Source organism: Chrysochloris asiatica, unplaced genomic scaffold, assembly GCF_000296735.1.
Source record: "Chrysochloris asiatica unplaced genomic scaffold, ChrAsi1.0 scaffold00038, whole genome shotgun sequence".
Classification (NCBI taxonomy): Eukaryota; Metazoa; Chordata; class Mammalia; order Afrosoricida; family Chrysochloridae; genus Chrysochloris; species Chrysochloris asiatica.
In genome coordinates this window covers 14,456,159-14,482,871 of record NW_006408556.1, presented here as the reverse complement: position 1 = coordinate 14,482,871, position 26,713 = coordinate 14,456,159, and the positions used below count along the sequence as shown (strand labels likewise).

The 26,713-nt window shown below is 48.0% G+C and overlaps 2 protein-coding genes across 2 annotated transcripts in view; both read right to left on the bottom strand.

The window, feature by feature from the left end:
- Window positions 1–12,360, bottom strand: part of CUL9 (cullin 9) — a 39,316-nt gene extending 26,956 nt beyond the window's left edge. The window contains exons 1-9 of the mRNA XM_006860484.1: window positions 12,301–12,360; window positions 10,036–10,642; window positions 9,354–9,508; window positions 8,516–9,031; window positions 7,909–8,044; window positions 7,572–7,765; window positions 6,699–7,104; window positions 6,122–6,314; window positions 393–600 (exon numbers count right to left, since the gene is read on the bottom strand). Of these exons, the coding sequence (XP_006860546.1) occupies window positions 393–600; window positions 6,122–6,314; window positions 6,699–7,104; window positions 7,572–7,765; window positions 7,909–8,044; window positions 8,516–9,031; window positions 9,354–9,508; window positions 10,036–10,633 (2,406 nt within the window). The 5' untranslated portion in view covers window positions 10,634–10,642; window positions 12,301–12,360. The remainder of the gene's footprint in view (window positions 1–392; window positions 601–6,121; window positions 6,315–6,698; window positions 7,105–7,571; window positions 7,766–7,908; window positions 8,045–8,515; window positions 9,032–9,353; window positions 9,509–10,035; window positions 10,643–12,300) is intronic.
- A 1,003-nt stretch (window positions 12,361–13,363) lies between these two features.
- SRF (serum response factor (c-fos serum response element-binding transcription factor)) lies at window positions 13,364–23,270 on the bottom strand. The gene is made up of 7 exons (XM_006860483.1): window positions 22,268–23,270; window positions 20,081–20,347; window positions 18,251–18,512; window positions 17,578–17,697; window positions 16,392–16,583; window positions 15,990–16,066; window positions 13,364–15,750 (listed from the first exon to the last, which is right to left on the bottom strand). Exons 1-7 carry the CDS (start codon window positions 22,790–22,792, stop codon window positions 15,655–15,657), a joined length of 1,539 nt encoding a protein of 512 aa, XP_006860545.1. The 5' UTR covers window positions 22,793–23,270; the 3' UTR covers window positions 13,364–15,654.
- Window positions 23,271–26,713: the final 3,443 nt, after the last annotated feature.

Genomic DNA, 26,713 nt, shown 5'->3' with positions numbered 1-26,713 from the left:
TCCACTCAGATTAAAAGAAGAAAAAACTACTTTTAGTTTAATCATATCATTTAGAAAATTAGTTAACTGTAATTCAAACGGACATGGGAAATCCAACACACATAAAAATTCAACTCCCCACCTTCTTCTCATTTTTCCTCCTTCTCCAACCATCTGTTAATAAAGGGCTATTTCATCCACCTTGCTGCTCAGTTTTAAACCTGGGAGTCATTTTTTAAAACCCCAGTTTCCTTTCTCCTAACACACACTCAATCTCTAAGATTGTCCACACAAAACTCTTAAATTCATCTAGGTCTTTCCAGTCTAACATCTACTCCCTGGTTTAACCTGAAATATCTCAACACCTTGCTTTCTTACCCATCTATCTCCCCCACCTGGCCCAGTCTACTCACCGCCAGCCCTGCCTGCTGCACCAAGATGGAAGTCTTATATTCTTGCATACAAACGAGCACGGCATAGATGCCACCCTCCCTGGCAAAGAGTGGGCGCCATTCATGCTTGGTCATGAGCAAGTATAGGAGACGTAGGGCCAGCACCACCACCATCTTCTCTCCCACCTGGTTGGTCAGCAGGTCCACCAGAGTCTTCACCAGCTTCTCTCTGAGAGGGAAGAGATGTTGGGATTCCTCATGGCAGGGAGTCATTCCTGACCCCACAGCATGACACTATGTGGCTCCCTACCCACCCCCACCCCTCTCCAACCTGCTCTTCTTGCTTCAGTGCCACTCCTGACCTGCTCTCCTCTGCAGTCTAACTGCCTCTGGATGCTCACCTTATGAAAGAGGCAATAGAGCAAATAGAGCATAGATCTCTGGCTCTACTTTCCAAACACATCTTTCATAAATTCAATGTAATTCCAACTAAAAGAACATGACAGGTAGAGTTAAGTACTTGCCTACCAGTCATCAAAATATAAACTTGTAATAATTAAAACCCTGGAACTGATACAGGATAGAAAAGATCTGAGCTCAGAAAAGAATGACATCTTAACCATTTATAAAAGGAAGGCCCATTCAAAAATGTCGACAGGCATGCAAGATGTGAATTGGAGAAACTAGGTGCGGAGAAAAAGGGGCAAATGGGAACACTCTGTCCATGGTGCAAAATTTTTCTGCAAACCTAAAGCTGCTCTAAACGAAAATAAAGTCTATGTGGAAAAATGATGCTGAGACAACAGGCCAGCCTTTGAGGAGCGGCAGGGAGTTGGAGCACAATTTCACACTATTTGTAAAAAATAAACTGAATGGGTCAATGGTTTTTTAAATGAATGTAAGAAATCAAACCATAGGTATTTTTAGAAAACATACGGAAATATTTTTATAAACTTGGGATAGCATAGATTCTCTTACGTGGGATACAAAATCTAGAAGCCCCCCCCAAAAAAAGGAAACAGAGAGCAATGTAAAAACCTAACACTGGAGCACAATGAGACAGCAGAGACACAAGCATGAGCTAGAGAGAGAGCCCAGTGGGAATGGTCAGCTGAGGGGGACAAAGAAATGCCTCCTGAGCCTCATGTGATGATCACAAGCAGGTATCCACATCTTTCTCCACAGTGACAGTGATGCATATGGAAAAGGTGGCCAGAAAAATGGGGAGGTAAAGAACACAAAAGGAGAAATTGTGGGAAAGGAAAATAAAGGCACCAAGGGAATTCTATGTTTTTCATCTTTCTTTCTTATCTATAGTCCCTCTAAGGATATAAGCCTTATGATGCTACCACACAGATCAAATGTGCTTAAAGATACAAAAACGCTGCAAAAGCTTGCAGAAAAATTCCACTATCTTTTAATTCCATTTTTTCACAAACTTTTTAGTTGCTCTTATGTAGCTTATTCTACAGCCAAAATTTATTATAACATATAGTTTTATATGTTGTTGTTGTTGTTGTTATGTGCCGTGGAGTTGGTTCCGACTCAGCAACCCTGTACAGGGTTTCCGAGGCTATAAATCTTTACAGGAGCAGAACGCCTCATCTTTCTATAGTTTTATATTGAAAAATAAAAAAACAAGGACGTGTATCGAAATGTTAACAGTAGTCATCACTGCATAGTTTTCAGATGACTTTTGTCCTCATAATCTTTTTTTTAAATAGTAATAACACTCTCTACACCCTCATTCCCCTTTTCTTTAGCCAGAAAGCACTTTGAATTCATTGGCAGAACCCTCCCTTAACTGTCAGCTACCGTTCCTCACCACCTGCTTAATCAACAAAGCTGAATGAATTTATTTGGAAAAGAATTAACCCTTGGTTCATAGTTCACTAGTCAAGAGACCAGTAGTTCTCAAACTTATGTGTATCTAAGAAACACTAGGATATTTGTTAAGAATTCTTACTCCTGGCCCCTACAACCCAGACATTACAGTCAACAGATACGGAGTAGGACCTGGCCTCTGCATTTTAATAAGTTTTCTAGATAATTTTAATACATATTTAGAGCAGCACTAGCTGACAGAAATGTAATGTGAGCCATACAATTTTAAATTTTCTAATAGTCACTTTTCTTTTGCTTTTGCTTGTCATAGTTATAAATGTTAAGAGCAGTTAGTTCCTGGGTCATCTGACTTAAGGACAACTCCTTCTTGCCCTTCAACATTATGCAGCTTTGACCTCACCTTGAAAAGACTGAACCAAGCCCACTCACAATAAATTCTTCATCATAGTCATGTATACTTGCTACACATGCAGCTTTCAAATCACTGAAGACACGTTAAGGCTTTTCTTGCATTAAAATAAGACTAATAAGAATCATGTGCACCTGTTCTGATTTACCAACACGTTTAATCTAAAGACACACTTAGCACCCCATATCTTGTTCTTTAACCTGGGGACAGCAAAACATGAATTTATCACAGTGGTGGCTAAGTGTACCACACAAAGTTCTAATCCCTAGAAGAAGGTGCATTCAAAGTGTTTACCTGGTGGTGGTGGTTGTGTGCCATGGAGTCAGTTCCGACTCCTGGAGACCCTGTACAGGGTTTCCGAGGCTGGAAATCTTTACGGGAGCAGAACACCTCATCTTTCTCCCGTGGAACAGCTGGTAGTTTCGAACTGCTGATCTTGCGGTTCATAGCCCGATTTGTAACCACTGTGCTACCATAAAGCGTACCTAGAGTCATGATTAGTTCCACTGGAACAAATATTTCACTTTTCCACTATTTAAGGTGGCCATATGAGGAGCCAATGAAGATTAATGGCTCATGTTTTATGTCCTAAGTCTGCTTTAAAAAGGAGAAAGCCCAGTTTCTCCTATAACTATGGCCTAGCACACATCATATACTACAAACCCCTGGTTCTCAAACTTGGTTGCACACTATATACCTGGGGAATTCCCAAAACTAGGATGCTTTGGTCTCCCACTGAGACTTTAATTGGAAAATTAAATGATGGAAAATCAACTGACCACACATGTATGGGTTTATTTCTGGATTCTCAATCCTGTTCCATTAGTCTGTGTGTCAATCTTTAAAACAGTACCACACTGTTTTGACTACTGTAGTTTTGTAATATGTTTTGAAACTGGGACGTATGAGTCCTCCTACTTTGTCCTCCACTCCCAAAGACTGTTCTGCTATTTGGTGTCCCTTGCCATTCCATATGAATTTGAGGATCAGCTTTTCCATTTCTGTAAAAAGACTACTAGAATTGTTGAAATATTAGGAAATTATATCTATAAATTATTTTGGTTAGAATCAACATCTTAACAATATTTAAGTCTTCCAGTACACGAACAAAGGATGCCTATCCAATTATTTAATCTCCTTTAATTTCTTTTTACCATTATTTGATAATTTTCAATATAAAGATCTTTTACTTCCTTAGTTAAATTCATTTCTAGGTAAGATGCAATTGTAAAAGAAATTATCCATTTCCTTTTCATACTGTTCATTGCTGGTAATATATATACAACTGATTTCTGTGTGTTGATCTTACACCCTGCAACTTTCCTGAATTAACTGATATAGCTCTAGTAGCTTTCCTGTGAACTCTTTGGGATTTTCATGTCAAATAACAAATAGAAATAGCTTTACTTCTTTTCTAATATGTATGCCTTTTATTATTTTTTCTTAATTATTCTGGCTAGGCCTTCCATTACAATGTTGAATAGCAGTGGTGAAAAGAGGTAACCCTGACTTGTTGCCAATCTTCCAGGGAGGAGTCTTCAGTCTTTCACCAATAGGTATGAAATTCACTGTGGGTTTTTCATAAATATCCTTTATCGCACTGAGAAATTTCCCTTCCATTCCTAGTTTTCTGAGTATTTCTATAATGAAAAGGTATTGGATTTTGTCAAATGGCTTTTCTGCATCAACTGAGGCAATACATATTTTTTTCCTTCTTGCTATTACTGTGATGTACTACAAAAATTAAGTCCTAGTGTGGTGCTACAGAGTTATCACTGGACTGCTAACCACAAAGTCAGCAGTTCAAATCCACCAGCCGCTCCTTGGAAACACTACATAGGGTTGCTATGAGTTGAACTGAGTCAACAGTACTTAATTACAACAACAAATTACAATAACTGAAAAAAAAAAAAAATTACAATTTCTGCTTTGTCTTATGTCGAACCACCTTCCTATTCCTAGGATAAATCCCACTCGGTCATGGTGCTTTGTTGTTAAGTGCTATCAAGTCACTTCTGACTCATAGCGACCCTGTATAGTTTCTGAGGAGTGGCTGGTGGGTTTGATCTTGTGGTTAACAGTCCAGTGCTTATTCTACAATGCCACACCAGGACTCCTATAACCCTTTTAGTATGCTGTTGCATTCAGCTAACTTGTTTTTGTTGAGAATTTTTGCATCAAAATTTATAAGGGATACTGGTCTGCAGTTTTCTTTTGGTCTACATTTATAATGAATATTGGTCTGTAGTATCTTTATCCAGCTTTGTTATCAGGGTAATGCTAGTCTTACAGATAGAGTTAGGAAGCACTTCTGCCTGCTTTACTTTTTGAGGAGCGTTTGAGAACTGGTGCTAATTCTTCTTTAATTATTTGGTAGAAGCCATGTGGTCCTGGACTTCTCTTTGTTAGAAGTTTTTTTATTACTGTTTCAACCTCTTCCCTATTATACATCTTGCATTATTTTTAAAATCAGAAAATAAAGCTAATTAAGATTTTGAATAAACATTTGAAAATAAATAACCAAGAATTAATATCCAGAATGTATAAAGAATACATACATCAATAAAAAAGGACAAAGTGAGAAAGTGGGCAAAGTATATTAACAAAATATTCACAGAAGAGGAAACACAAAGAATAAATGCATGTAATTATGCCTAACTTCACTAAAACTAAGAAACTAAAACAAGATACCAATCATTTTACAGTTTGCCAAGCTGAAGATTAAGATAATATTCAGCATTGGCAGGGATGAGGGGAAACGGATTTATCACAACACTGTATTTGAACACCCGTACTGCAGAATTCTGTGCAGCAGGGAAAATAATGAGGCAACTCTATGGAAACTGACATGGAAAAAAACTCTACAAAATATATTGAGTGAGGAAAAAAAAAGTTACAGAAACATGTAGTATGATTCCAGATGTTAAAACAAACCGAGAAACAAATGTAAATCTACCGAAGAATACACACCAAACTGATAACAATGGTGAAGAGGGGCTTTGGTGCTTCATTCTGTGTTCTTTCATATTCTTCAGGTTTTGAAAATGAGAGTGCATTCATATATTATTTATATAATTAGGAAATATATAAAAACTTTGAAAAGTATTTAGAAAGGAGAAAAATAGAAAAAAACTCAAGCTCTAGAGCCAAAAGGACCTAGTTTTGAATCCTGGCCTTGTCATCTATAAAACCCTGAAATTCTTAGGCTTCAATTTCCTCAACCATACAATGGGATGACAATAGTATCAACTCTTGCTCAAATATTAGGAACATTTAACGAAAGAAAACACGAAAAATACTAAGCACAAAGTTAAGTGTTAAACAAAAAAAAATCCGCAGCATAAAACCCCATCCTCCTGCTCAGCTGATAATGAATTGACCTTGCTTTCACCCCAAGCTTTTCCAAATTTTGACCTCACAGTCCCTTCCTTATCTACAATGGCTTCTTGCTGCTGAAAGCTTAAATCAAAACCTCTTCCCTTCCCAACATTCTGACCTCAGGGATCTGTCAGGGCGGACCAAAGGGTGGTCCCGCTCAGTGACCTCCTCCACAGCTTGAGAGAGAGCATGGAGACCTGAAAGCTGCAGGTTTGTGTCCAAGCTGGATATCTGCACAGTGGCCACGACCGCTGCCACATGCTGATCCAGGGAACTTCGCGGACCAGGACCCCGCAAGACTCTAGTCATTTCTGAAATTGGCACGGGAAAGGCAGTGGCTAAAAGAATTGTGGCACCTCTGAGTTGGAAAATCTATTTAAAGGTCAAACTCAGTTACCCCACTGACATTTCAATACAACACTGTTCATTATTGTGGCTTACATTTAGAACTTTCTCAATTTTGCATGAGAGTCAAACAATGAAGATGAAGGTACTCTGGAAAACAGACCCTCCCTTGCCCAAGGATCCTGAAGAAAAGGGTTGATGGTTAATTAGATATAATCAAGATCAAAGGGAGGAAGATGGAAACATGGTTCCCAGGCATTTTCCCATGCAACAGTGACCTTACTCCACGGTCTTCCCTCTATCCTGACTTATTCCCATTTTTTACCCTCCCTTCCCAGAACCTCACTCACCACTGGCTGCCTCCTTCATCTCAGGAGACAGAATCATTCCCTCAGTCACAAAAAGTTGGTTAAACAGCTGCGAATCACTCTGTGCCATGGGGGGCTCAGCTTTGGCCTTGGCAGATTCTGTCTCTGCCTTAGGGGACTCATCCTTTGCTTTAGGGGACTCAGCTTCTTCCTCTGAGAAGTCAACCTCTGACTTAGATTCCTCTTCTGGATCTGGGATACAGGAGTGACTTCGTGAAGATGACGAGCTACTCAGTTCATCAGGCAGCATCCCATACTTGGTGTAGATCTGGGAGTTGAGCAGGTCACTGAGAGTGCTACCCTCAAAACGATTACGGAGAACCTGCAGCAGACCCTCAGCCATCTCTACCGGCATGGAGACCTCACCAAGGGCCTTTTCACCCAGCGTCTGTCAACAGAAGGGGCAGTGCATTTCACGGACAAGTAGACAGACACAAAGGTCCTACTAATGGGAAGAGTGGCCACACCCGTCAAGCTCTGCAGACCTTCTATTTATTAGACCCTCACAGAATGGTGATACTGTTTAATAAGCACTACACTGCAAATCACAAGGTTGTTGGTTTGAGCCCACCAATCGCTCCTAGGAAGAATTATGATGCTTTTTGCTCCTGCAAAGGTGCAAAGCCTCAGAAACCCTATTCAGGGCCGCTATGAGTCAGAATTGACTAGACAGCATCTTCTACCACCACCACTCTAACAGTATTTATCTTTTCCCCCAGCAGGACCCCTCATACTCTCTAACCTCTAGTTTCAGCCTCCCTTTAGGTGGTACTCTATGTCTACAACTCCCTTTAGAGAAATGCCACTTCTAATACCATTATAAATCCCCCAGGTAGCTCAAGCCTATAATAATACCTCATTCAGCTTCTCCCGAAGATTCTGGAAAATTGGCTGCTGCTCACATAAGTCCAATTTCCTGATGAAGAAGAGCAGCTCCCACCACTCAGCTTTGGTCAGGTATCCCAATTCCTCCATCTTTTGAGGCTCGGGCTGGAGGTATGGCAGAGAGTAGAGGCCATCTCCAGGTTTCCAGTTCCAGGAAGGAAATGCTGAGGAGAGAAGCACAGGGCTATCCACATTCCTCAGACACTGAGGAGATGACTCTGGGGCAGCTCCTGGTCAGGAGTGGTTTCATCCCAGTCCCTACTCCTTTCTTCAGAGACATGTTGTATATGGTCCCTCCTAAGCTCACCTGTGCCCAGCAGAGCAGCCCCTGCCCCCTTCTCCACAGTTGCTGAAGACGTATCTTCAGCAGCTTCCTCAGGGCCCAGGATCTCCAGCATGTGCCAGTGTACCCAGTAGGTGCGGCCCGTTGACTGCCAGAAGACCTAGTTTGGAGGAAGAAATGGAGAAGGAGAACAGAGAATGTTAAACCCTTCTGAGCTTTTAAGCTGTGAAGGCTTGAGAAGACCTGGTTGGGCCCATACCTGGAGTATACAACCCTCAGAACCAAACCTGACTAGGTTTGGAAAAACTTTCATGTAGCAAAAGACCGCCTCCCCTTTCCTTTCCTAACTTGGGTATTTTAACACTCCTTCCTAGCCTCTACCACTGGCTCCTTTACCCTTTCTCCAGGGTGAGAGGAGAGGGCCTTACTATACTAGTTTTTGTTCCCTGGGTGTGACTCTCTCCCTGACTTCATAGTTCCTTGCAGATTTTCTCAACCTTCCAAATGGTCTTTATCCTCCCTTAAGGGAACCTCCTTTTACCATCCTAGAAGTTTTCTCCTCTTGGGTGGCTGGTCCCCAAGAAAGGCAGGAAAGCCCCAGCCAGCCCTCACAGTGTTCACAGTCTCTCACCTGCACAGGGGGCACGCCATTGTTGCTCTGCCGGAATTCGCCCTCATCCCCAGCACTGATCTCTTCATAATCGTCCAGCATGCGCACTCGCATCCCCAGCTTCAGCATCTGCTGCACATACTCACCATAGCCACTACGGCTAGAGAATTCAGAGCGTTGGCGGAAAGCCCGCCCTTGCCTTCTAGGAGTGGTAACAATGGAGGGGAGTAAAAGGTTGGGGCCTGAAACGCAGGGCTGAAAGATGGAACGGGTTGGCCTGCGTGGTGATGTGCTCTGTTCACTGAGGTTCTGGACCCAGCCCATGTTCCGCACCAGCTCTGAGATGAGGCTGCCCACAGCCATACTGAATTCCAGCTCCCGCTGCCCTCGGCTTTTCTCCCCGCTGAACTCGTCCTTTGTGGGTGAGGGGAAGCTTCGGTCTCCAGCCCCTGGCTCTGGACTGTTGTTCAGCTGGTCCAGCAAGGAAGTGACACACAGGTAGCGCTTCACCAAGGAGAAGAGCAGCTTTCCCGGAATCTGCAGGATACAATCCTTGGCCTTGGTTCATCTTCTCTCAGCTGTAGCCCCTCCTCTTCCCCTTCAATATCACTCTCTACAGGAAATGATAAAGGCCTCATCCCCACCTGTAGTTCTCAAACTTATCGTTTGTATAAGAAAAACAAAGGAGTGTATTACAGATTCCTGGGTCCCAATCTTAGAGATTCTGATCAAGAAAGTCTAGAATGGAGAGGAGGGCTGAACCTTAGAGCCACCTCTGGGTGCACAGCTCTGGACCACATTTTCAGAAATGATGCCCTATGCCTGGTACACAGCATTTCCCCCACAGCAGCTGGAGTACCTGAGGCAGGTGTATGCCCTCAAAGGCCATGCAGTGTTCTTCAGAGGATGTGGTCTCTGCAAACAGCTCCAGCAAAGTATAGCGACTGTCGAAGTCCATGTGCTGCTCAATGCCATCTTGTTGACTCAGGGACAGAAGGACGTGAGCCCGACTCCCTGTAATCCACACCCAATCAGTAACTTCTCCTGCTGTCCCAGTACATTCTCCAGCTTTCCCTCAACTCTATCCTATAGCACAGAGGCTTTCAAATATCTTTGTGACTGAGACCCACAATGAAAAATACCTTTTACCCTGTGGTCCAGTACATACATGCATATACCTGATACATTTCATGCTACAAAACTTACTCTGACACTGTGCTATGCACTGATAGTTTATGTGTTGTTGTTTGTTTGTTTTTCTGTTACCCACTAAGTTGATTTCATAAGCAATTAGTAAATCTCAACCCACAGTTTAAAAAATATAAACCTATTCTTTTATCTGCCATCACACCGAGACTCGACAAATAAACAAAGTGCTAGCAATACCTGTACTAGTCTATTCATCAACATGTGTCTTTTGCCTTGAATTGAAATTCACCAAACACTAGGTTCTCTTACAAAGTTGGGAACTCATTATTTCTGTTCTCACTCCTGTGGCCTATTCTCTCCAAAGCTTTCCTTCTTCCCTGGCTGTCTCTTACCAGCATCATGAGCTGCCAGAGCCTGCAGCATCTTGCCAGCACTCCGACGGATCTGAGGCTCAGGGTTACACAACATCTGCATGAGCAGGTCCAGGGCGCCTGTCTCCCTGAAGACCCCCGTGAGGGGCCCAATGCTGGCATAGGCACTGAGCACGTGGATGGTATGGAGCACAGCAGCGGTGAGGTTTGAGGTCCCACCTTCTGTCAACTGCCTGGCAGCCCTGCAGACCAGCGCCCGCACATCAGCCTCCATCTCTCCCATTGCCACTTCATCCAGGCCTCCTGGATCTCGGGGAAAGCTTCCTGAAGCCCCAGCTGGTTCACGGTGAGATCCCTTAGACAAAGCTCGCTCACCTAACAGCATGGGACAGTTGGCATAGACCTCGGGTGCTGACAACCACATGAGGATATACTCTGCTTTGTCTTCTGTGCCCACACTCACTTTGCCCACTCCTTCACATTTCAGAACACTCCATCGGATCAGGTACTCAGGGTGGCCATCATGCCCAGGCCGCTGTCGAAGGAGTTCTTCAGGAAATGCCTGTAGCCGGGGCCCCAAGGGCACCATGAGGTCCCTGGCACACTGTTCCCCCACCATCCTGACCTGCTGGGACATGGAGAAAGACAAAAGCAGTAAGGGAGAGTAGAATCTTGAGACGGGCAGGGTGGGGACTGGTAAAATTCAGGGGTCAAACAGAAAAGACCAGGAATAGGATAGAATAAATAGCTAAACACACATTATGCAATTTATAAGAGAACGAGCACGCAATGAGAATAGCAAGATGATGAAAAGAAGGGATTTTAAAAATGGGAGAGGTTGCAAGAAAAGTGTATGAACAGAGTCTCAGACAAGGAGAGTAACAGTTAAGCAGGACAATGTGGGCAGAGGAACATGGTGGCTGACATATACACATCAGGACTTAACGAATGACATGGGTGAGCAGAACGAAACGTAGCATGTGAGATGGTGGGGCCAGAGCATAAGAAGATGTCAGGGTCAAGGAGAGGCAGGTCAGGGAGTACAAATGTGTGGCAAAGCCAGAAGGCCATAAAGGAACGTGGATGATACAGCAAGAGAACATGGGAAAGAGGGATATGGCTGGATGGGGAACACGTATGAGAATATTTTCGAGAGGGGTAGAGCTTAAGCGTCAGATAAAATTAGGGGAGAAAAGACCATACTTACGCTATATGAGGGGGCTTCAAAAAGTTTGTGAAAAAATGGAACTTTCCCACAAACTCTTTGGAGTACCCTTCTAGGGATCTAAGTAAGGTAGGTAGGTATAGATGGAGGCAGTAATGATGGGACAGAGGATAGGGAATGAGGCTCAAAGTGGGAGTTTGTAAGAGTCAAAATAGTATAGATTTCAGAGTCGGATAAATCTTACTTTAAATTTTGGCTCTTTGACTTATTACATGCATAGCTTCGGACAAGTTACTTAACCTCTGAGTCTCAGTTTCCTTATCTGTGACATGGTGATAATATTCTTACCTACCTAAGTCATAAAGATATTTAATAAGATCATGTATGTAATGCACTTAGGATAGTGTCTGACACCTGGTAAGTTCTCAGTAAACAATCTAATGTTATTATTTTTAGATGGAGGAGGTAGGGACAGTCATCAGATAGGAGTTATTAAGTCCAAAGATTACATACGGGAATGGGGTAATGGCTATGCTAGTGGTCAGCATGTGTGTGATAGGAAGGAACAGGGGCAGCAGAGGAATGGTGAGATTAACAGTGGAGGGTAAAAAAAGAGATGGAGAAAAGGTGATCGGAACAGGAGTCCTGAGGAGTTATAGGGACAGAAGAAAAACGTACAGGGCCCGGGAACTGAAGGGTGTGCACCTAGATGGAGGTCGGGGTCCAGTTAGCATAGGGGACTAGGCTGGGTGGTAGCCAATACGGTGATGGGTTCCTGATTAGAACAGGGTGGAGCAGTAAGAGTCCGGCCTAAATAGGGGAAAGCAGGAGGGCTCCGTATGGTGGGTCTAGACCAGGAGCAACAACTTGGGCGTGTAGGGGTCAGGCCCGAGCTTGCAGACCAGAGAAGGCAGCGAATGAGGCCAGTACTGGCAAAGGATGAGGCCCTGGGGGGCGGGGTGGGGTGGGGGTGGCGCTGCCCGAGGAGGCTGACAGGGCCAAGGGAGTCAAGGAGCAGGACCTGGCTCACTTGGTCTGCTCCACAAAGTAGGTAAGGGGCTCGGGAGGGGGCAGGGAAGGGAGCGGGGAGGGGCCGGGTCGGCACGGAACTCTGCTCTCACCTCCCACCGCCCGCTTTGGCCCTCGCTGGGACCCAGTGGCCGGTCCCGCCGTCCTGGCCCCGCCTCCTTAGCAGCTCCCTTCCGGGTCACACCGCGAGTGTACGTACGGGCCGCGCAGCTACGGGTTCCACCACGGCTCATAGCCCAACGAGACGAACGAGCGCTCAAATGGAGCATGCGTAGTCCCCGAGGTCGCTGCGTCGGGAGTGCACTGCAGGCGGAACGTTGTGTAGGGGTTCCCGTTGCTGTTCTCTGTAGGCTGAATAGGCAGCTCTTTCCATCCATAACCTACTGCCATCGAGTCGATTCCATCTCATTGTGATCCCTATATAGGGTTTCTGAAACTGTAAATCTCCACCAGAGGAGTCAGCCTCATCTTTTCCCCTCAGAGCGGCTGGTGGGTTTGATCGGCCAACCTTGTGGTTAGCAGCCCAACACCTAACCCACAGTACCACCAAGGCTCCATTTTCCATTCTTAGTAAACTTTTAAAAGCCCTCCTCCCCCCACTTCCAACTGGTCTGCCTTCTTCACCATGATCTCCCAATGTAACCCACTCATCTACAAAGTTAGGAATCCAATCCATCCCTAGGGTGGGAGTGTGCACAGACCCTCTGCACACTCTCACCTTAGGGATGTGCTTTTCCAAGTAGGTCACATGCCCATGGTGTCCCAAACCCGTCAGCAATATCCTGGGTTAACTGCGTCACCTTTTCTATTAATAAATTGGAATAAGCACCTAGCAATGTACAAAGGAAGTCTCTTTCCCGCAAATATTCATTAAATTGTACAGGTTTCAACAGCCCAGATCACCTGTTAGCATTTTTTATCAAGCAGCCAGGTTGTTTCTCAGAGCAGTAATTTTGAAGGCTTTAGCAATGGACCACGAGGTCTTCTTGAATTGCAAGCTTGGCTGTTCAAACTCACCAAGCCCCTCCCTCAGAAACCCTATACAGGGTCCTTATGAGTCGGAACTGCCTCAACAGCACTTAACAAGAACAACACTTGTTCATATCTGCCTCACTCTCCTCCCTATGTGGGAAAAAAGAGCCAAAGACACCACAGTCTGTGCACAAAAATGATACATTTATTGAAAGAGTATTTTTTTTTTTTTTAATACAAAAGAAAGCTCTGTACATAGGACTGTGACCACGTCTGCTATTCCTGGGTCAGCATCCCAGAAGTAGAAACCACTGACACACACACACTCACGCTCACTTTCACTCAGGCACACATGCACGCACACACACACACACACACATACCCCAGAGCCACCACAAGGAAGGGGAACAGCAAGGGTTGCTGCACATAAAAATGCCACCTCATCCCTGACACACACATGCTCTCACAAGGCCACGCTCACACAACACACATTATAAACACTTTGCCTGATTCACTCAAAGGGTCTGTCTTTTGTGGGAAGGAAAGGAGGAATTTATCAATCTCCTCGCTGGGGTGAGGAAGTGGGGAGTGAGTGAGTGGTGGTGGAGTGAAACAAGAGCAAAGGGGCTGGGCAGTTACAGACCTGAGTCCCAAGCTCCCCTACTCTCTGGCCCCTGCTTTGCCATGCCGGCCTGGTAAGCCACCCATAAGCCCCAGCTATCTCCAGGAGAAAAGCCCAGAAAGGTGACTTCCCTCTTGGCACCCAAATTGGGGCAAGACAACAGAGGGGGTTAGAGGTTAGGGGGTTCTCAAACATGTCGGCAAATCATCCCCTTGATAAGTAGGCTGTGCGTAAAATCTTCCCCCACCCCTTTACCTAATCACAGAAGCAGGCTTGTTCTTACTGGAGGCAGTCATAAAGGGTTAATAAAACTTCACCCTAACTGCTTCCCAGTTTCTGAAAAAGCTCGCTTCTGGATATAGGTGGTAGAGGGGGGCTCTGACACAGGGTAAAAGACCCTCCCCTGTGCAGGCCCACCCTCTAGGTCTACCCCAAAGGGGGTCAAGGGGGTGAGGCACAGCCCCTGTACAAATTACATAAATACTGAGGTTACACTTAGAAAAATAAAGTCATTTTCTTCAAGGCTTTTTGTCTTAATTTAAAAAAGTTACAGTAGCTGCTCACTCCCTGGGAGAGCTGCCCTTTTCTGGCTCCCCTGTTGGCTGTACTCAGCCCAAGAGCCGCTCCCACTTCTTCTGACCCCCATTCCTGCCTCTCACCCCTCCCAGACCCCACCCTGCTCACTGCAACTTGGGCCCCAGGGGAACACAAGGCTGCAATGCCCACACGTGTGGCACAAATGAAATCATTGCCTCTACCTGACACCCTCCCTCTCCCACCCCCACATTTGGTCTCCCTCTTCCTTCTCCCTAGCAACACCTTACAGGGCAAAAAGAGGCCCAGAGCTGTGGGTTACCCTCCCCACCCCATCGGGGCATGGCCTGAGGGCCCCTCCCCCGGCTTTCTCCTGGAAACAACCCAGGACCGGACTATCCCAGAATCTCCCCTCCCACACTGACAGGCCCCAAGCTCATGGAGTGGCTCTATCCCCAGGGGCCCTGTCAGTTCTGGGGAGCCTAAAGGCTCCCCAGGGAAGGGGAGTTTGGGCAGGGAGGGGGGACAAGAAAAACGCCATAAAAAAAAGTTAAATATTTTAAAAATATATATTTATAGATTTGTTTTCACTTTGTCTCCTCAAATAAAAAGTTCAAAATCAACTTTAAGTAAAGCAGCTGGGAGGAGCGGAGATGGGGGGGGGAAGACAAGGAGAAGGGAACCCTGGTGGTTCCCTCCATCCTAGGAGCCCCTGGAGGTCCAAGGGGAGAGAGGCAAGGCAGGGCAGGCAGCCCCAGAAACCTGCCCAGTGCACAGGCCCAGCTACTCCGGAGCTGAAGGGGCACAGGGTGTGGGCAGGAAGAAAGAAGCCTCCCACCTCCCCAGCTGGCTCCCTGAGGGGCAGTGGTGGGGCTCTTTTTACCCAGCCTGTGGCAGACACAGTGCTGACCTGGGAGAGGACCCCAAAACTGCTCCCTCATGGGAGTACACAGTGCCTAGTTTCACAGAAGACCTGTGTGGGGGCACAGTCCCATTAGGTGTAGCTAATACTCATGGCAAACATTGAGTCAAGCTGGCAAAGGGAGTCTGAGGAGGGAGAGCAGCCCCACCAGCAACAGAAATGGGAGGTGGAAGGAGAGGGAGGAGGAGGGGAAGGGGAGGGAGGACAAGGTGGAGGGCAGGCAGGCCCATTTCTTTGGCTGGAGTGAGAGGGCTCAGTCCTGTGGCTGCCCACTCCTCCTCCCCGCCTCCCTCCTGCGGCCCGTCAACGTGTGTGTAAAGAAAACGTGAAAAGGCAACAATAAATAAGTGGTGCCATCCCTTGGGCCATCTGTCCAGGGCGGCGGGACGGATCAGATCAGTCACTCTTGGTGCTGTGAGTGGCGTCCAAGTTCACCACCTGTAGCTCGGTGAGGTTGCTGCTGCTCCCGGCCTGTTGCCCTATCACAGCCATCTGGAGGGAAGTGGACGTATGAGGAAGGGAAGAGGCAGGAACTGACCAGCCAGCTCTGGCTCCCACCTGCTGGCTTGCATGTCTGCCACAGGCCTGACCAGGAAAACAGATAGGCCTCCTGGCTAGGGATTCTGGCTTCAACCAACTGGTAATGAGTGGGGTTCACCGCCCCCCACCCCCTGCCAAGAGTAAGATAAATTAGTGCCTGGCGTGCATGGGATGAACAGTGCTCCACCTACCTGGTGAAGCTGAACAGCAGAAACAGGAATCTGTACTGTCCCAGAGGGCGCTGTCAAGAACACCTGGGGGACACCACCTGCATTGGAAGACCCACAGGAAATAAACATATTGTTTGATCAAGAGAAACTTCCAGATACTGGGGGAGTGGTGAAAAATGCACACATGACCAGGTGAACCTCAGATGTTAAGCACCCAAGGCTGCATATTGGGATGGGTATCCAAATGAGGATATGGGCCTCCAGCATGGATGCCAAGTGACCATGTGTGTGGGCATCTAAATGTGTGTGTGTGTGTGTGTGTGTGTGTGTGCACGTAACGCATCTGAGTAGGTGTTAGGGTAGTGCTGGCCTTCCTTTCCTCTGCCCTGTCTCCCCCTAACTACTCCCCCCCATTCCACTCACCTTGCTCCTGGACCTGGCTGTGGGACACCTGCATGGTGGATGGTGCCTGGGAAAAGGCATTGAGCACGGTGAGGCTGCCATCAGCCAGGCCCGAGGTGGGTGCATACATCACTGCATGGGGACTGGGGTACATCATGTGGCCACCCACAGTTGTGGGCACAGATGATGTCATGATGGTAGCAGGCAACGTCACTGGCAAGTACAGAGGCAGGTCAGGAAGGGTGGCACGGCACAGCTCCCCTAGTCCCACCCCAAGGATGATGCTAGGCCCCCAGCATTCTCTCATCCTTCCCCAGGTCAGAAGCTAGACAAGGCTCTTCTGCTCCCTGTCATCGACGAGATTTAGTTTTGCTTAAACGCAGCAGCACCTAACACACTGTACTACTCAACTGTCTATCTGCTGAACTTTATTTTTGAAAACTCTCAGGCCTGGGGGAAAATAAGCTTTACAATGACTGACCCACTGAAGGGAAACCCATATTCTTCCCTTTTTAGGAACTCCATCCACCCAATTTTTAACCTGTTTTCATTCCTCTTCCCTCTGTCTCAACATGCAGCTAGTAAGTTCATCTTTTAAACAAGAGCTTCTCAAATCCAACCACCTGGTAGTCTTGTTACAATGCAGATTTTGGTTCAGTAGGTTTCAGTGAAGCTTAAGAGTCTGCATTCTGCTCAAGCTCCTAGGGGATGCTGGTGTTGTCCAGTCCATCCATAGACCACACTTCAGGTTAATAAGTGTTGTAAAGAACAAGAACTTAAAAGAGCTTTGAGAGACCTGGCAATTCTGAAATGGCTAGATACCCCCAGGGGAATTGTGACCGCTCAGAAGCTAGGACACCCACCACCCACGGGGAGACAAATGCTCCATAATCCTCTCTTGTAATTAAACAAATGCATGCCTTTGGGCAAGTCACCTTTCCTCTCAGGGCCACAGGCTCCTGAGGTGCAATGAGGAGGAGAGTGGTGTCAGTGCTTCCCAAATTTCTCCTAGGATCTGTAGCCCCACAGCAGAGCAGGAGTCTCAAAACTCTAGGCCATCCTTACTTGACTTTCCCACAAGGGTTAGGACAAAAGCCTCCAGCTCTACAAAATCCTCTGACCTTGCTTAGAGGATTCCTGCTGAGTACCTGGGGCTAGAGCTCATGGGGGAGGTGGCGCAGAGGGTGGGAGAACTCCCGAGCTGTACCTGTCCCGCTGGAGGAGGTCTGGGTGAGGTCTGTGCTGCTGTCCCGAGAGGGAGACGTTTGCTGTGGGGCCTGGTGCACCTGAATGGCCTGCACTGGGACCTGCTGGGCCACTGCCCCACCTGTAACACACAAAGACTTATTTGTGGTTTACCCTGCCCAGCCACCACCTGTAGGAGCATCTGTACACAATCCCGGTCCCAGGATCTGGCACCTTGGTCCCCAATTCTAATCACTTATCCTTCCTAGGAGTCAAAGAGGCCTTTCATGTCCTGGATCTCATCTCCAGGGGTTTCCACATTCTGCTCTTGCCCTTCCCTCATTCTCACATCCCAGGCGTGCCTTGCCCCCTTCTCAAGTGACCCCAGGAGCTGACATGTTGGCCCATCAAGGATATGATGTGTCCTCCACTCAAGGTAGGGAATGTCTACTGACCATTGGCAATGAGGAACACAGGCCACACTAACTAGATTAAGCTAGCGTGTATGACTGAAGGTAACTGAGAAGGTTAGCAGGGTCTCAGCGGGGTGGGACCTGCCTGCCAACAGAACACAGGAGGTTTCTCTCAGGCTCAGGCTCGTTTGCCTGCCTTCTGAGCAGGGAGAGGGTTTCCATGTGGCCAACCTAAGCCCACTGTCCACACGATCTGCCCCAGGGAGGACAAATGTGACTCACCAGGCATGAGAGTGAAGCTGGTGGGCAACTGCATGAGGCCCCCAGAGGAGACAGGGCCGCTGCCTGTACTCTTCAGCACAGTCCCGTTGGCACTGCTGACAGCACTGGGACTGACGCTAGCAGACACTGGTGCTAGGTAGTTGGTGATGGGGAAGGAGGGGCCGCTGCTGACTTGCATGGTGGTAGAGGTGCTAGGTGCCGTTTGGATAGTAGAGGTGGTACCCGGCAAGTTGGTGACTGTGAATGCCGGCTTCAGCGTGTCCTACACCCAGAGTAAAGATGAAGCAGTAAGCCTCTACCAGAGTCCATCCCGCAAAAGCCTAGTGAGAGGATTGAGAGCCCAGACTCTGGAGCCAATTTGCCTGGGGTCAAATCCCAGCTCCATCATTTACCAGCTGCCCCACTCATGACTCGTTACTGAGATGCTGTGCACCAGTCCTAACTGTAAAAGGAGGACAATACATACCTCCAAGATTTCTGTGGAGATTAAATACATTCACACATGTAAAGTCCTTTTAACAGATCCTGGCACATAAAATAAACCATGTTTAAGTACTTGCTGTTCTTATAATGGTGATAGTAACCATCATCATTCCCTAAGTATTCATTCCTGAAGACTGGGGAATCACACTAGCTGGAGAATAAAGACACTGAAGGTCTGTTTCTAGGTCTAATAGTGGCCATCTGTGTGACCCTGGGCAAATCACTTCCTCTCTTTGTGAGCCTGTTTTTCTATTCTATAAACATTAAGGGGACTGGGCTAAGTGTTCTCTTAAAAGGATCTGATTTGCCACATTGGTGATGTGGACTGAGAGTTTTTTCAGAAAACTTCCAGTTTGAGAGAGAGATCTTGGGAGGTTGATGATGAAGCCCTTTAAATCAAAATACTTAAAAAGATTTCAACTACCAAAGGAGCTCATTCATCCAGCAAAACTTTTGGGAAATAAATGAGCTCTGCTGCTGAAAAGGTTTGAAAATGATTACAGATGCAATGCCACTAAGAAAAAGTAAGCCTAGAGCACTGGCTCTCCCCACTCAGGGATTTTTGTTATTAGATGAGGGGAGAAAACTTACGCAGACAATTGAGCTGAGTAAAGGGGCTCAAAGACATAGAGTTGGGGTGGGACAGCGGGATGTTTGCTAAGCAGCTGGGCTTGAGGCTTCTGGTTGGCGGAGGCGTTGCTAAGGCAAACAGTGCCGCTTCCTTTAATTGGTCAGTTAGTTAAGGGCCACCCGGAAGGTGGAGCTTCCCAAGACGAACAAGGGAGGAAACCCCACCCCTTCTCCTTACCGGGAAAAGGAAGGGGGAGGCGTTAACTAAGACCGGCAGCGCTGCAGCGGGCGAATGCACTCTCTAACGTGCCCAGGCCCGGACATCCTGAGGGGTTAGGCGGCTGATTAGTAAGGTAGTCTCTCCAGTCCAGCCAGCCAGCCAGCCAGCCCGCCGACAGTGCTGGGTTCCCAGGACCCTCAAGTGCTCCCCTTCCTACTCCCTGGCGGCCCACTGTCATGAGGGCAGGGCTCAGCTACGCCCCCGCCCCTGACGGGGAGACAGCTGGCGGGAGGAATGCAAGGGCCCTGCCAGGCTGCGGGGTGGGGAGGCCGGCGTGGAGCCGGAGCCGGCCTTATATGGGCACGGAGGCCGCTCGCTTATCTAGGGGGCCGGCCTCCTGTCAGGATAGTGAGGATGAACACCTGCCCCCAAGATGAAGGGCACTAACACTCACTCCACATCTGTGGGCACCTATCCACCACCAGTCCTAGGTGAGGGAGGAAGAGGGACCCCCCTCCCTTCTCTCCTTTACCCTGGAATAGGCAACCCCAACACACCTTGGTCTCCCCACTACTGTCGGACTCGGACACCTGGTAGGTGAGGTCTGTCTCTTCGAAGCCCGTGGCACTCATTCTCTGGTCTGTGGTGGGGTCTGAGCGGGGTGGAGAGTCTGGCGAGTTGAGGCAGGTCTGAATCAGCGCCTTGCCCGTATCACTGGTGATCATGGGCTGCAATTTTCGTGTGGCAAAGGTATACACATGGCCCGTCTCACTAGCCACCAGCAACAGCACCTGTGTCCCTGTTAGTGTGGACAGCTCATAGGCCTAGGGGGTGGAGGAGGGAGATATGGGCAGGTCAGCAAAACTTTTCATTTCTACCTTCACTGGAAAGTTATTAAGTGTCATTCAGTGGGGTTCCAATTCATAGCGACCTGTTTAAGGTTTCTGAAGCTGTGAATCTTTGCAGGAGCAGAAATCCAAGAAAAAGACCACAGTGATTTCAAGCCCCAACTCCCATAATGACCTTAGTCTACAATGACTCTTGGGGCCTATCAGGAACATCAGAAGGTGAACTGGGAAGCAGCAGCAAAACTATTCATGCTCTTTTGAGGTATATCACCAAACTGCAGATACCTGAAGCACAAAGTCACGGCCCCCTGGTGACAAGAACATTATGACCTCTGATGACCCAAAGGAGTTGAGTTAGCAGCTTCCCATCAAGCTTGGTATACTCATGGAGAGAGGGTTCCCACTCCCTCCACAGTGCCTCAGACCCAGTATGGAGTCCTGACCACATGGAAAGGCACACAAGACATTAGGCATAAGGGGCCACGCAAGCTTTCCAGAAACAGCAACAGGCCCTGACCTGTTGCTATGGCCTCACTTGTCCTTCTGCCCTGTAATACGGTACTCCCTTGTTTTTTCTTTGTCATGGGATAGAGGAGTAATGGAGGGAAAGACCATCTTCCATCTGTGAGGCTCCCCACTCAACCTTCTTCCCTGATGATCAAGTGACATGGGACATTGAGACAGCAGAACTGGGAGTGAAGGGAGCTGTGGCTGGATTAGCACCTACAACCCTGCATGAGGAGTCCTGGTGTGACGCTGTGGGTTAATGTGTTGGATTGCAAAGTCAATTTGAACTGCAAGATCAGCGGTTCAAACTCACCAGTCACTCCTCCTCTGAAGCCCTATACAGGGTTGCTATGGGTCTGACTGACTCGACAACACCCTGCATGAATACACACAGGGGAGCCTTCAAGGATGGCCCTATAGATGCCACTCTAATTCCCAACAAACTTCCACACCCCACCTTGGCAGCAGCTCAGATTTCTATGTGGAACAAATATAAGCACCAGCCAAAGCCATGAAGATTCTAATTCCCAATTCCTCTGCCTCCTCTATTCCTTCCCATATCATCTATACCCCAAAATACCTTCCCTTTTCACCCTTTTTTACTGGATAACTGGCTGGTAGAGGAGGATTTTCTAAGTGTCTCTGCAAACCTTCCTGCCTTTCTCCCAAACTCCATACACAGATTCTCCCTTGGGCTGGAAACCCCATTTGTCCCAGAGGCAGGCAGTTCCACCGCCAATCAGAGCATGCCCACTTCCAGTGGATGGTAATGGTAGGCACATGGTTATTGTGGGGCTTGGTTCCTGCTGCTCTAGGTAACACCAATTGTCAGGCCCTGCTCACTTAACCTAGGGCCTTTGAACCCCGTTTGGTTCCCGCCCTGCCTATCCTTCCAGCCAGCTCTACTCTAGGGGTGCCCACCTTCCTCCCACACAAGCTTGCTCACTGTTGTCATTACTGCTACCCTCCCAGCTCATCTGTCTCTTCACTTCCCTACCTTCTCTTCTGTACCCAGCCTTACTGGCATCATCTCGCCCCAGCACTTGCCACCCTGAACCTACTGACCCGAGTCTCATTAGACGCCTCATATTGTCACTCCTCACCCCTTCCCTCTGCCGGGGCCCTAGTCCTCTCTCGTACCAATCACTCCCACCTTGACTCTTTCCCCCTCATTCCCCGACGTTTCAGGGCATCTCCCCTCTCCCCACATTTCCCAGACGGGGCCCCTCCCCTTTCGCCCGACTCTGTAACAGCCATCTCCTCCCACACACCTCCTTGCGGACTCGCCGCCTCTCACCTCCGCCTAAGCTCTGCCTTCCTCCCGGGCTCCCCCTGCACGTCCCCACCCCTCCTAGGTCCCCCGAGGCTGGCAGCCTCCCCGCCAGGTACCTTCTTCATGATGCCCGTCTTCCTCTTGCTGAAGGTCGTGTAGCGCCGCAGCTTGTTGTCGATGAACTCCATCTTGATCTTCACGCGGCCCCGGGTCTTCTTACCCGGCTTGGCCCCGCTCACCGCGCCGCCCACCGGCCCGTAACCCCCAGTGGCCGCCGACGACGCCTCGGGCCCACCGACCACCACGCCGAGCTCCATCTCGCTCAGGCTCCGCTTCAGGCCGCGCCGCTCGGCGCCCAGCTCCTCCTCCTCGCCCGACTCCGAGTCGCCCTCGCTGCCGCTGTAGAGGGCCCCCGCGGTGGGCGCCGGGGTGCTGGCCGCCGCTGCTGCAGCCTCCCGTTCCAGGCGGCCCGGCCCGAGCCCCGCGCCGTTCCCGGGGATCCGGGCCCCGTTAGCCCCGCGAGTCCCGCCGCCGCCGCCAGCTCCACCGCCCGGCCGCCCCGTCGGGGTCCGGTTTAGGCTGCCCCCCAGGGTCGAGCCCCGGCCCAGTGCTGCCGCGGCCCCGGCTTGGCTCGGTAACATGGCGCTCAATGCAGAAGGGTGGACAGGCAGTCAACGAGGAATCGGAGCCGCCGCCGCCGCCGCCATCGGCTTCCCGGCTCAACCCGGCGTTCCCGCTGCTTCTAGTGCCGCTATCGCTGTAGCCGCTGCCGCCGCAGCAAACCCGGGGCCCCTGCCCGCCCGGGCCGACCTGGGCCCTCACTTTCCTGCCCCTGTGGCCCGGGTTGCCCCAGACCGCGCGCAGCGCCCCCTGTCCGTGTGTTAGGGCGGCGCGCCCGGCGGCCGTCAGCGTCCCCCGGGGGGCAGGGGCTGCTGGCCGCGGCCGAGACGGCGGGTGGAGGGGGCCGCGACCACGCGCTGGCGGCGGAGGGATCCCCCGACCCTTCCCCCCATATAAAGAGATACAATGTTTCCTTTTATGGCGAGGCCGCTCCTTATATGGTGAGCCCCAGCGCCCCCGCCCCATTGGTCCGCGGTTCTGGCACCTTCGTTTCCCATTGGCCTGCAAGGGACTCTTATTTGCATAGAAATACCGAACTTGCTGCTGTCATCCCACGTCAGACGGCGACTCCGAAAGGGGAAGGGCCAACGTCTCTTAAAGGAACAGAAGAGGAGCTACGACTCCGCCCCCATGAGGTAGAGAATGGTAGGGAGAATCGGGAGGGACTGGCCAAGAAGGAAGCCCGAGCGGGAGAGAACGGGAGAGAAGTCTTCCAGAGAAGGAGCAGCACTGGGAACCTAGGATTGGGAAGGCTGCAAGCAAACTGGGGAGCCCCTGAGACTATTATAGAACTTGCAGAAAATGAACAAATACAGCCCAAATTCCAAGGGAGGAGTACAGGGATTAGAGCACTTCTCCATGCTTTTCTGATGGGTTAAAAACGTACTGACGAGCTGAAAAGCCTAGGGGATTTGGATACGCGATGTCCAGATTCGTCGTCGCACACCACCCCGCCCCCACACACACTCCACTACATCCCACCCCCTTCCCCCGACTTCTCTTCCCTTTCTTTTCTTGGCGACGATACTTTCCCACCAGGCCTGCTCCCTGGTTCTCATTTACCATCCTCTAATGCGCAAGACTGCAAAGCCGTTTGAACTGCAAGGTCGGCGGTTCAAGCTCATCAGCTGCTTCTCGGAAACCTTATACAGGGTCGCTATCCGTCGGAACCGGCTCCATGGCACTTAACAACAACACTGGGGCGTAGGCAGATATACATCTCGAAAGGACGGGGGAGGCAGTCGCCTGCACGTCCCCGATGAGGGCAGGACAGAGAGATCAGCAAAGACTTCCAGCTGTTAGCTGAGCTGAGTGAGGGGGTGATCAGGAGGATAACTCCCATCCCCACAGTCTGTACTAAGGTCTAAAAGTTTAAGCACAAGCGCGCGTGCGCGCGCACACACACAGCTAGACACTTCTCTGAAAAGTCAGACAGCTGCTGATATGAAGTTGATAGGATCGCCCAAGAACACCCAAAGTAGCAGATAGTACAGTACCCATTTGACCTATCCTCTATGACTTGATAATAAGAACTCGATTAGAAGAAGATTAAAAAATAATAATAATAAATTTTGATGAAGGAAATGAGGGTAAATTGCTACAATTTGATGAACTTGACCTAAACTCATGGATGTAGTAACTCTAAATACCAAAAGAGAAGGAAGGAGTCTTCACATCAAGTATCAAAGGGTACATAGGGATGGGCACATAGACATTGGTTACCTAAAATGAGGGGGTGATAAAGGCATCAAGTGACTGGCTTACAAGGTTTCAAAAAGAAAAAAAAAACTAAATATTGGCTAATGGCAAGAAAATCTTGTTGACCTTAGAAAACAAACTGATAGCATTGTTTTACTATTTAATTATGGCTTAATGACATACGTACCAAACGTATCACTATTTGTGACTGATTATTGAGGAAAGATTATTAATAAACATAATCAGAAATGATAAGTAGTGCTTTCAAAAATAAAAATTATGCTCATGAAAAAAACAAGTCAAAATCCACAAGAGAAAAAAATGTTAGAACTGGGATGCTACAAAATCCAGCCCCAGCAGTGTAAGAAACACTGGCTCTGGGTCTTAGCTCCAAGGCAATGAAAATAGCTTGGGTTTTGTTGTCACAGAAATCACTGAAACATAGGATCTGCCTCTTCTTAGTCCTGTGCTTGGAAACAAGAAAATTGACCTCTCCAAACTCCATCTTCTTCCATGATGGTGCCCATCCTATAAGGTTCTTAATGCAGTTTAAATCAGACAATGACTAAAAGGTCCCAACACATTGCCATCAAGTTGATTCTGACTCATAGTGATTCATAGAAGACGGAGTAGAACTATTCTATACATATCCCAAGGTTACAATCTATATGGAAGCAAACAGCCACATCTTTCTCCCTGAGGAGCACCTGGTGAATTCGAACTGCTGACCTTTCAATCAGCAGCTACTGAAGGGTAAACAGTAAAGTAGGAGCTACGTGGGGTAAAATCAATCACCTCAATCTTGGGATAGATCTCAATGTGCTTAAGCATGTGGATGGGAGATCATGATGGTTCCTGCCTGAAAAGTTGCTGCAGAAATTAAAGCAGTTTGTTTCAAATTATTGGTTGTGACCCATGATCACTTGCTGTGGAGTTGACACTGATCATGCAGACCCTATTTGTGTCAGAGTGGCACTGTATTCCATAGTTTTCAATGGTTGATTTTTCAAAATTATATCACCAGGCTTTACTTCCAAAGCCCCTGAGTAGACTCAGTCGTTCATCCTTTGGGTTAGCATCCTGAATGCATTACTTGTTTGTGCCATCCAGGGACTCCCTGTGATGGAGTAGAATTGTCCCATGGAGTTTTATAGACTTTCATCTTTATGGAGCTGCTGTGTGGATTCAAACCACTAACCTTTCAGTTAGCATCTGTGTGCTTAACTTTTGTGCCACCAGGACTCCTTCTGTGATCCTTTGTTGTTGTTGTTAAGTGCCGTCGAATTAGTTCCAACCCATAGCGACCCGGTATAGGGTTTCCAAAGAGTGACTGGTGAGCTTGAACCGCTGACCTCATAGTTCAAACCAATTTTGCAATCCAGCACATTAACCCAGGCACCACACCAGGACTCCCTGTGATCCATTGTTGTTGTTGTTGTTAGGTGCCATTGAGTCAGTACCGACTCATAGCGACCCTATGCACAACAGAACGAAACACTGCCGGATCCTGAGCGAACCTCACTACTCTTGCCACACTTGAGTCCATCGATGCTGCCACTTGGCCAATCCATCTCATTGGGAGTCTTCTTGTTTTTCTCTGACCCTCCACCTTACCAAACATGATATCCGTCCACATTAGTCATAGTGAAATCAATTTATTGCAATCAGCATCTAAAAGAATAAGAATTAATAGGCATCACAAGCATCAAAGGTAAAAATCAATTGTTTCATTGAATTAAGTACAGATTGAGCCATATATGAAATTGCCATTTTATAGGCCGAAAGGATGGAATACTATCATTTTAATGTTTTGATATATATTAATGGATGGCAAGGTCAACTGCATTCATAACCTAAAGATTTTGAGAAATACGAAAATAAAATATGTTCAAGTGATTTGTGAAATAAAGAGTGTGTAGTCCTGGTGTGGCACTGTGGGTTAATGCGCCAGACTGCAAAGCCATTTGAACTCCAAGGTCGGCAGTTCAAGCTCACCAGCTGCTCCTTGGAAACCCTATACAGGGTTGCTATGAGTTGGAACTGACTCAACTGCACTTTACAACAACAGTATATATATATCAACTTCTTCAATCTGAAATCGATCAAATATGCAATTAAGATGTATTGCTCATTACTGGTGATTGGAATGCAAAGGTTGGGAGCTAAGAGGAAGGACCAGTAGTTGGAAAATTTGGACTTGGTGATAGAAATGATGCTGGAGAACGAATGATAGATTTCTGCAA

Excerpts from the sequence above, each read along its gene's own strand:
- SRF (XM_006860483.1), bottom strand. The coding sequence starts at position 22,792 with ATGTTACCGAGCCAAGCCGGGGCCGCGGCAGCACTGGGCCGGGGCTCG. Across the intron at positions 17,698-18,250 it reads CAGCTTCACTCTCATGCCTG|GTGGGGCAGTGGCCCAGCAG; the intron begins GTGAGTCACATT and ends TGTGTGTTACAG. Across the intron at positions 16,067-16,391 it reads CAGCCAGGTCCAGGAGCAAG|GTGGTGTCCCCCAGGTGTTC; the intron begins GTGAGTGGAATG and ends CTTCCAATGCAG.